Source organism: Aphelocoma coerulescens, chromosome 3 (genome assembly GCF_041296385.1).
Source record: "Aphelocoma coerulescens isolate FSJ_1873_10779 chromosome 3, UR_Acoe_1.0, whole genome shotgun sequence".
NCBI lineage: Eukaryota > Metazoa > Chordata > Aves > Passeriformes > Corvidae > Aphelocoma > Aphelocoma coerulescens.
This window is the reverse complement of record NC_091016.1, coordinates 99,785,833-99,795,440: the sequence shown is the minus strand read 5'-3', so window position 1 is coordinate 99,795,440 and position 9,608 is coordinate 99,785,833. Positions and strand designations below refer to the sequence as shown.

General features: G+C 45.4%; 1 protein-coding gene across 1 annotated transcript; it reads left to right on the top strand.

Annotated features, from left to right (window-relative positions):
- Positions 1-1,322: 1,322 nt before the first annotated feature.
- On the top strand, positions 1,323-9,247 carry BAG2 (BAG cochaperone 2). Its single transcript, XM_069011392.1, has 3 exons — positions 1,323-1,592; positions 7,327-7,436; positions 8,392-9,247. The coding sequence occupies exons 1-3, from the start codon at positions 1,426-1,428 to the stop codon at positions 8,790-8,792; spliced, it is 678 nt and encodes a 225-aa protein (XP_068867493.1). The 5' UTR covers positions 1,323-1,425; the 3' UTR covers positions 8,793-9,247.
- The last annotated feature ends 361 nt before the right edge of the window (positions 9,248-9,608 follow it).

The following is a 9,608-nucleotide window of genomic DNA, read 5'->3' as shown; positions in this document are numbered from 1 at the left end:
GTGAAACAGCTTCTTTTCTGTAAGTAGTAGGGGGCTCTTGCAGTTGGCAGGAGAAAGATGCACTATTGGAAGCAGTATCTGAAGTACCTTTTTTTTTTAGGGATGCTGTTCAGGTTCTGCTTGCAGTAAGGGCTGCCTCTGGTTTAACTTTTCTCTCTTCTCAAGCGGCTGAATTTTTGAAGCCCTTCTTTACTTTTTCTCCTCCTGTTTATTGCACTTTCCACTGTTTTCAGTTTTGTAATTCATTTTTTAATTAGCTTTAAATAAAAATAGCAGTTGGGTGGTTGTGAGTTTCTTGTTTTATTTAATGAAAGAGCAAACCAAGAACCAACCATACAGATCAGTTCTGGAACGCAGATCCTCGTACCAACAGCTCCCATCTCACACAAAGTTAATATAGATATTGAAAACATCATTATTCCTCCCATAGCTTCTGGTTTAACTACAGCCAGAGTTCATGCTGCTTTTGGCTGGTCCAGGTTTTGCTGCTTTTGTCACAAAGGGGAGTGGGGACAGCAGCAGGGCAGCCCGGGGTCTCTCTGTGCCGCAGATGATGACAGAGAGGAGCAGAGGCACCACACGGCTGCCGCGTGTCCGGGTGTGCGGTGGCCGGCACCTATGTGGGGCAGGTGACGCTGCGGTGTCGGTCACAACAGGCAACACTCGACTGCTGTGGTCTCATCCCCACGCACAGCCCATCCATCCCCACGCACAGCCCATCCATCCCCAGCTCGCTGGTGAGCTCTGCCGCTCCATCGCTGTGTGCGGAGAGGGAGGCGTGTAGGGGCAGAGACGAGATATATGGAGCTCCTGGAGGAGGTCCAGCGGAGAGTTACTAACTTAACCAAGGGTCTGGAGAATCTCTCTTACCAGGAATGTCTGAGGGAGCTTGGGCCTCTTCAGCCTCGAGAAGGGGTAACTGAGAGGGGACCTCATCAATGTGATTACGTACCTAAAGGATGGGTGTCAAGAAGATGAATCAGCCTCTTGTCCGTAGTGCCAAGTAATAGGACAAGAGGCAAGGGGCAGAAACTGAGGCACAGGAAGTTCCATCTGAATATGAAGAACTTCTTTAAACCGTGGAGGTGACCGAGAACTGGAAGAGATTGCCCAGAGAGGTTGTGGAGTCTCCCTCACTCCAGAGGGGGCAGGGAGGTTGGACCAGATGACCCAGTGTGGTGCCTCCCAACCTGGCCCGTCCTGTGATTCTGCTGCCCCCCGGCCCAGGCGGGGCGGCCCCGCCGCGCTGCGTGAGGCGGCGCCCGCGGGCCCGGCGCGGGGGCGGGGTGGCCGCGGGGGCCGGCGGCGGGGCGGCTCCTTCTTTGGCCATGAGCGAGGTGCCGGCATTCGGCCGCCGCCGCCGCCTGCGGGACGCGGGGAGGGAGCGGCCGCAGCGAGGTTCCGCCGGCGGCTGCGGCGGGTGGGATGGCCCAGGCCAGGATCAGCGCCAAGGCCAGCGAGGGGGCGCAGCAGCCGCAGCAGCCTCAGCAGCAGCAGCCGGGCGGGCAGCTCCGGGGCCGCTTCTACCGCTCCACCTCCATGGCCGACCGCTCCAGCCGCCTGCTCGAGAACCTGGACCAGCTGGAGCTCAGGTGAGGCCCGGGGCCGGGCGCTGGGAGGGGGCCGGGGAGCCGTCTGGCCCCGAGCCGGTGGCTCCGCACCGCGGGCCGGCGGCGGGCGCGGAGCCCTCCCCCGGCCGGGGCAGAGGGAGGGGGAGGGGTGGGGGTGTGAGGCTTCTTGAGGGGACCGAGGGAAAAAGGGTTCTCCTTCATGGGCGACAAAGTTTAAAAAATGGGAGCTGCTGCTCTAGGGTGAGCTAGCGTGGCCTGGGTTTATGTATATGACTGTATGGAAGTAGACGGTTTTCAGAGAAAGCGCGAAGGGCTGCTTCGGATTTGTCACCCGTCAGGGTGTGGGGAGCCTTTAGCAGACAGGGGATGCGGTCTGCGAGCTGTGACACGGCGGGTACGAGCCCGCCGTGCATCGTGTCTGTCGTTCCACCCTATCGCCCCCATCCCGCATCTGCGGGCAGGTGCTTTATAAGAAGATGCAGGAAATCCGAGGATAAAACGTGGTGTCATTCAGGCTCTCGGAGACTCTGGCAAGCCTTTAAGCTGCAGTGCTGAATGCTGGCATGTGAGGCTTCTTGTCTTCCAAACCTCCCTTTGCACTTAATGATTCAGCTGTGGATGTTCTTGTTACTTGTGTTGGTGTCCACCTCCTCTCTGAGGTGTATTAAATCGTGTCACTATAATGTGAACAGCATTGTATTCTGCAGCAGAGGTGTGTTTTTCCAAAGTTGTTGTAAATGCTATGTGAATTTCATCGTTGTGCCATGTCCTGACTTTTTCTGCTACTTGACATTCCCTAAATAATACCATTTGACTTTTTTCCCAGTTTGGCCTCATGAGAGATGATACCTTGCCTTTAATCATCTTCCCAGTCCTCTCAGCTCTGTTAAATTACATAGTGTCCTTTCTGAAGTGGATGGATGTGCAGGATGCCACTGATTCACCTCTGGTACTGTTTCAACACACCCTTTCCTTCATTACAGCTGCATATTGATCAGCAGCTTTCACAGAACCACCCAGAATGTTTCTAGGACTTTCCTGTAATTAGAAGAGCTCTGTGGTATGCAGGAGTTTTATTTCCCCTTTCTGCTTGCATTACTTTGCATTATTCAGGAGTGGACTTGATGTGCTGTTATATTAGCCTTTCACTTAGCTTGATTAAATCTCCTTGAAGTCCTTTGCAGACTTCTCAGAATTTGACTAAACAAAATCACTGTCTGCAAACAAGTCTCACTGCTTGCATCCAGGTCTAGGCGCATGATGAATATATAATCCAAAAATTAGCATCAGAATATGCAAAAATGTGTTTTAAATTTGCTGAGCGACTCTGAAACAAAGCAGACAGTTTGGTTAGCCAGCAATTAAACCCCCAATTAAACTTCCCAGTTTGCTGCGGTTCTTTCAGACAGCCATAATTCTAAATGTGGAATAATCATGAAAAAAAAAGTCCAACTAATTTGATAAAAGTCAGTCAAGTTTTATGGGTTTTTTCAACTAATCAACATGCTTCATTTCAAATTTATTTGAATGACAGGAGGAAAAGCTTCCAAACTTTCTCCTTTTCCAGCTGGTTTGGTTTTGCTATAGACCCTCAATATGTTGCTAGTAAATATAATACGTGAAAATTTGTCAAACTGAACTACAGCCTTTAATTAAAACCCTCAACAATCTTCAGTTCTCAAGTTGCTTAAGGTCAACTGAACTCTGAAGCAACCCTCATCCCTCTGGAAATCACAGAATCATAGAATGGTTTGGGTTAGGAGGGACCTCAAAGTTCTAGTTCCAGCCCTCTGACATGGGCAGGGGCACCTTTCAGTAGACCAGATGGCTCAGAGCCCCATCCAACCTGGCCTTTAACACCTCCAAGAGAGTCCACAACTTCTCTGGGCAACCTGTTCCAGTGCCTCACCATCCTTATAGTGAAGAATTTCTTCCTAATACCTAATCTAAGTCTACCCTCTTTCAGTTTAAAGCCATTGTAAAATGCTCCAGTTTGAACAGCCTTCCTTTTTTTCCCTTTCTTTCCACTGTGAGAGCTTATTTTCCAACAGTAATGGGGTATTTTTGTACCTCCCTGATAGATAGGCATTTGCAGAGGGGCTTTCTTCTGTATGGAAAGAGAGCAGGGAAGGGGAATTAATTTGGCTGCCACGGAGTGAGTGCCCGAGGCAGAGGTGGCAAGGGGGGCAGGTGGCATGTTTGCCCCTTGTAAGGGTTTGGACCTTCGTGTTGCCGTGACTGCCAAGATATCTCGGAGCAGCTGGAAGCGAGACCAGAGGCTTTGTTTATGAGTCACTGTGTCCTGTTGGTTGTGCTAAGTGAAAACAGTTTTAGGTGTGATGATACATGAGATAAGTCAGATTTTTGCTGGGTACTTTTAATTTTTTGTACTTTTTATCTTGTTCTTTGGATCAACCGTATTCCCCCACCATTCATTTCAGTGTTCACAGGACTGCTCACCTGGGAGTGGACACTCAGCTGAAGCAGCTGAGGATGCCACGGTGAAACCCCCGGTTTTGTCTCCCTCCAATGTGTTCAGCTCCATTTCAGGAAAAAAGCTGCTCCCTCCTCAGATGTTTCTTATTTCCTTTGAAAACTTATCTGAACCTCCAGCACGTGGGCTGTAACAGTGGGCTGTTTAAGTCAGTCAGTAGTTTAAAGGACAGAGTTATTGCAGCTGTTCTAAGAAAGCGGGTGTCAAGTTTCTCATCTGGGAACAAAAGCGCAGGCCGGTCCACCTGTTTGTCACGGGAATGCTCTGCTCATGTAAATGGTATGTAGCAAAGGAAGGCATTGCACAGCTAATTGCTCACAAACAGGGAAAATCAGAAGTAAGGAATGTCTTTTTCAGTGTTAGGTAATAGATGGTATATTTAGTTGATGTTCAAAGCAACAAATACACTCCAAGTAAAAATATGATTGGAGGTTTTCATCTCTTAGAAAAAAGACCATACTGCTGCATCAAAATAATTGATAACCGGGCATAAATATGAGTATTTTGTGTTCTTTTTTCTTTGCCTTTTATTCTTTGGTTGGGTTTTTTTTGAGACTTGGATTGTATTTCCACCCCTTCCCACATCAGTCACCTCTATTAGAGGTTTAAATCTTCCAACTTTTTTTTGGATCATTTTGGAAATGAAAGGTTTACAGAAACCTGTCAAGTTAAGAAACCATGCATTTTAGGAAAGAAGTTATGAGAACTGACTGCAAGGTGTGATCCTGACACATTATCTTCCTGAGATTGGTGTGACTGGTTTCCATTTATTTGTTGTTTTTTGGGTTTTTTTCCCACTAGAGCACTGTTCTGACATGACCCTGTCCCATTGCTGTGTGGCACTCTATATTGCAGTTTAAAAAAACGGTAAAAATAATTCTGAAGAAGCAATTATTGCAAATAAAATAGTTCTTAAGATTTGGTTATATTACCTTTGGTAAATTACTGTCAATCAAAACTCTAATTGGTGAACTATCTTTTTCTTTTTTTACGCAACATTAATTCTGACAGTTTGGCTTTAGGTCCTACCTCACATACCCAGCTGGCCTTTGGAAGCAATGATATTTTAGGCACTCTCTTTAGAACTGTACCAGTTCAGGATACATCTCTGCAATGCAGCTTTTCCACATTTTTCAGCAAAGCCCCTGGAAATCATGGACTGATTTATCTACTGAAGGCAGAACTTTAGTTTTTAAGTCAGGACAATGATATACAGAATCTGATTTAAAAACACTATCAAAATTGAAATTCTGCATTTTAAAATTTTGATTTACAACTTTCCAGTGAGCACAATGCATTTTTTAAATTGTAAAAATACTAGTTTTGTAAAAAGGCATGGCAAGGCATTTTGGAAATACTGGTAGACTTCCTAAATTATAAAGTGCAGACATCTGAAGTATGAGATGACTCCACCTGCCTCATTGTTCTTACTAACCAGTCCAAAATAATAATTAAAAGTATTTGCTCTTGGCATGAATTTGCATTGCATTAACTTTTCCCACTCCTCCTCAGAACGAACATTAAAGGCAAGGCCTGAAGCCTGTGCTTTCACTGACTAAATTGGGCGAAATATTTTGTAAAACAGAACAATTTCATGAGCAGGCTGCATTTGAAGAGTGACTATATCCTCAAATGCTCCCGTTCTTCTGCTTTCTTTCACCCTCTTTTCTCTTACTGCTCTTTTCCTGGTTACCTGCCTTCAGCCAGCCTGTGAGGAGGGAGCAGCAGCTCCGTTCCTGTCTCAGGAGATGCACCCTCATCTGCAGAGACAGCATTGAGCCACTGCTCACAGGGCAGCACCCAGTAATTTGAAGAATGCAGAGCACCTAAGAGACCTAACAATGTTTTGGTTTGTTTCCCCTTCTCTGGCCAGGTTTCATAAACATTTCAGGATAGATGGATGGATTCGCATGGTGCAGCTAGACCTCCCGAGCTGCGCACTGCGAGCATCTCAAACCATCAGCCAGGTTCACTGATATTCTTGCTTTTCCATGGGGCCTGTGAACGCAGAGTTGATGGTTTTGGTGCAACTCTTGCAGCCAGTCCCAGTTTGGAAAGTTCTCTGCAAGCCCCTGCCCTCAAGTCTGAGAGAAAAGCCAACGGAGTGGGATATTGCCCTCTTTGGTACCAGGTCTTCGAAGTGTTGCATTAGAGCTCTGCAGTGTTCTTTTCCATATTACTCAGCTGAATGCAAAAGCCCCCTCTATAAAACTGTGGTGGGGAATAAGACATGAATTAAGAAACTGGAGTCAGATTTCTCATGCGGCATTTTCACATTGCCCATGGCAAGCTGGGTCTGAACCTCATGCACGAGGAGGGCAGGCTGTGAGCACAGAACCACACACCTTACCAAGCCCCAATAGTTACAGGGACAGCAGTTTCTGATGGACTTTCCCCTTGTCCTCACTGCATTACATGTGAGTTTCAGCACAATAACAGGACTGGGGTAGGGGTCTGGTTTCAGGAGGGACCGAGTTTCATGCTTCCTTGCAAGCCCAGAAATAGGAGCTGCTCCACAGAAGCTTCCTCCCTGTGTGAATCACAGTGAGCATCGTTCCATGAAAAGCACCAGTGACAGAGGGGGCAGGCAGTCCATCTTCTCCCAGTGACCACGGCACACCACTTGTGTCAGGGAAACCCTTGTCATGGTAATAAAAATGTGTGAGCTTTGTCCCACTCACAGGGTTTTCTCCTTTGTAAAAGGGGTTGTTCAGCGTGTTTCAGTTTTCTGGAGTGTTTGTTGCTTTGCAGGCGGATTATACGGGTTCTGCTGGTCTGGGGGTGGCACAAGGGAGCCAGGACCTCTTGTTGCCTCCATCTCTGCAGCTGCCACCTTCACTGCCAAATTCCCTGACAGGGACTCAGTCCCTTTCTCTGCTAGTTAAGCAGCTGATAGTAATGCCAGCTGGCTACAGGACTTCTGCTATAGGGCTGTAGTACTGTCAGGCTCTGCATATCCAGATTAACCACGGAGTAGGACAGAACAGCACTGTCAGTAAAATAAAAGATTTAGGTCTGATTGAATTACTGTTGTTTTGGTTTGCCTCTCCTTTTGTTTGTTTTTTAAAAATTATATTGAGTCTTGAAAAATGAAGTTAAGACAGAGGAGAAGGTCATGAAATCAGAGAGTCTGTCTCATGGATAACTAAGAACTGACTGTACGTACTCTAAGCAGAAGTTTAAAACAACAGTTCTTGGCAGTTATATAGGTGAACAGCTATTTTATTATTTAAACGTTTTGTTTGGTTCAACCATGTACAGGGTAGAGGCTTTCCGTGATGCAGCATCTGCTATGGAGCAAGAGAAAGAAATTCTGCTTGAAATGATCCACAATATACAGAACAGCCAGGATATGAGGCACATCAGTGAAGGTGAGAAGCTGCTTTGCCGTACCCTCCAACTGACCCAAAGTCAAATCAGCTCATCTCTTAGGGAGCAGCTCTGTGTGAGCAGCTATCTTTGCTGCTGGTAAAGGTGCAGCATTGGAGTCAGTTGAGGTTGTTGAAGTGTCACCCATTATCCTGAGATGTCCTCTTCTTGACTGTAAATTCATGCTGTTCAGGTGGATGGACTACCATGAGTGTCACTACTGTGTATGTGAAAGCCCATACTCAGTTCACTGACACATTTTCAAAATCAAGATTAACATAGCTCTACTGAGGGAGAAACATTGATGATGATTTAATATAGTTAAAAATGATTTTGACTACTGGATAGGCATGAGTGGTACAAAGTGTACAGCCTGTAAGAACCTGATGATTAAGATCATTGTCATAGTTGTGTGATTCATGGCTTTAAATATATTCTCTAAACCTGATTATTAGGTGCTTTAAATTGCTGGTTTACTGGCTCTTCAAGAGCCTACATATGAAGTATGTTGTGTCCGTATTTTTGAAAAGCAGCTGTACTTTCAGAAAATAGAAAACCAGTTTTCTCTTTATAGCCTTCCTGGCGTATTTTCTAAATCTCTCCCTCAGAATGGGACAGAAGTCCTTAATGAGCCAGTTCTGTTACTGAATGTTTCCTGATAATATTGTATGTTTTGCTTTAAAATGACACAGCAAGCATTGTGTCAGCAGTGTAAAAACATTGCTTACAATTTTAGTAGAGTTTAATGCCTCATTTCAAATCAGACACTGGCTTCTATGAAATGACTTGGGCAAATGCAAAAAGCTCATTTCTGGCTTCTGGAAATCTTGTTGATTTTCATTTACTTTAAAAAAGTTGTTTACTGCTAAGTTATAGCAGTTTGAGTGTCTTGATGATGCTATTTGCACAGGAAAGCATTTGCCTGTAACCAAGGATATTTTCTCTTTTTCGACTGAGGTGAGAGAGAAGAACTGAACTTGACTGCCAATCGCCTGATGGGCCGAACCCTCACTGTGGAGGTTTCCGTAGAAACCATCCGCAACGCGCAGCAGCAGGAGTCCCTACTGCACGCCACCAAAATGATTGATGAGATCGTCAATAAACTCCTTGATGATTTGGAAGACGCCAAAATGCGCTTAATGTCCCTTTATGGTGCGTGCACGTCCGACGTGCCAGCAGGACCCATCGATCAGAAATTTCAGTCTGTGGTCATCGGATGTGCCATTGAGGATCAGAAGAAAATCAAAAGGCGCCTAGAGACTCTGCTCAGAAACTTGGAAAATTCCGAGAAGTCCATCACATTGTTGGAGCATCAGAAATCATCTGTTCGGCAGTCTTGCAACAGTAAACAGGATTAATGTATCCTCCTGGCTACTTCTGGCAAACCGCAGGAGGAGCAAGTGCCCATAGAAAGCACACAGAAGCCAAGAAAAAAATTCTCTGTATGAGCACACACGTATATACCACATGCACCAAGGTGTCTTTGATTGCGAGGTGCAAGCATTTAATGGGTTTTGATAGCATTGGCATTTTCTTTTGGCAATAAGGAATGCTATCAGTTCTTTTGTAGAGTTGATACTGCTGTATTGCAAATTGTTAATTGTGCTTCTGCTGAACTGACAGAAACTGAAAATCTAGCCTTTCCTTCATTCTCCTGGGTTTTTTTAAACTGAAGTTGTTTTGTCCTATCACGAGATTTCAGCTTTTCTCTGCTGTATACGTAGTGTGTGAACCAGACTTTTGGGGACAAAAGACAAATCATGGCAATAAATCAAAATAATTAATAAACTGTTAATGGTATTTTCATAAACAACACAGTGTCCTACTCATTACCATTTATAATTTTGCACATTTTGAATATTTTGAATAAACTGATCACAATACTTTTCAAGAGGCGGACAGCTACCTCCAGTTTGTAACTGAGGAAGTGAAAAGCAGCACATGTATCCAGGGATTGCAATCCATGGCAGAAATGAGCCAACTCTTGTAGTGCCCCTTCCATGCCTGGTGAACCATCCTGCTCCCACAAGTTTGTTGTAGCTTTGAGGTTGCTGTGTGTTTCTTTTAAAAGATAATAGAAAGATAGTATCAGCTACTACTCCACTTTTGCATAATCTATGAAGCCACAGAGGAAAACATTTGACTTCTCACCTGGCAAACACCATATTGTGTGT

Bases quoted from the DNA above. Each gene is read 5' to 3' on its own strand.
- BAG2 (XM_069011392.1), top strand. From the start codon at position 1,426: ATGGCCCAGGCCAGGATCAGCGCCAAGGCCAGCGAGGGGGCGCAGCAG. The intron at 1,593-7,326 runs GTGAGGCCCGGG...AACCATGTACAG, and splicing joins CTGGACCAGCTGGAGCTCAG to GGTAGAGGCTTTCCGTGATG. The intron at 7,437-8,391 runs GTGAGAAGCTGC...TTTTCGACTGAG, and splicing joins TATGAGGCACATCAGTGAAG to GTGAGAGAGAAGAACTGAAC.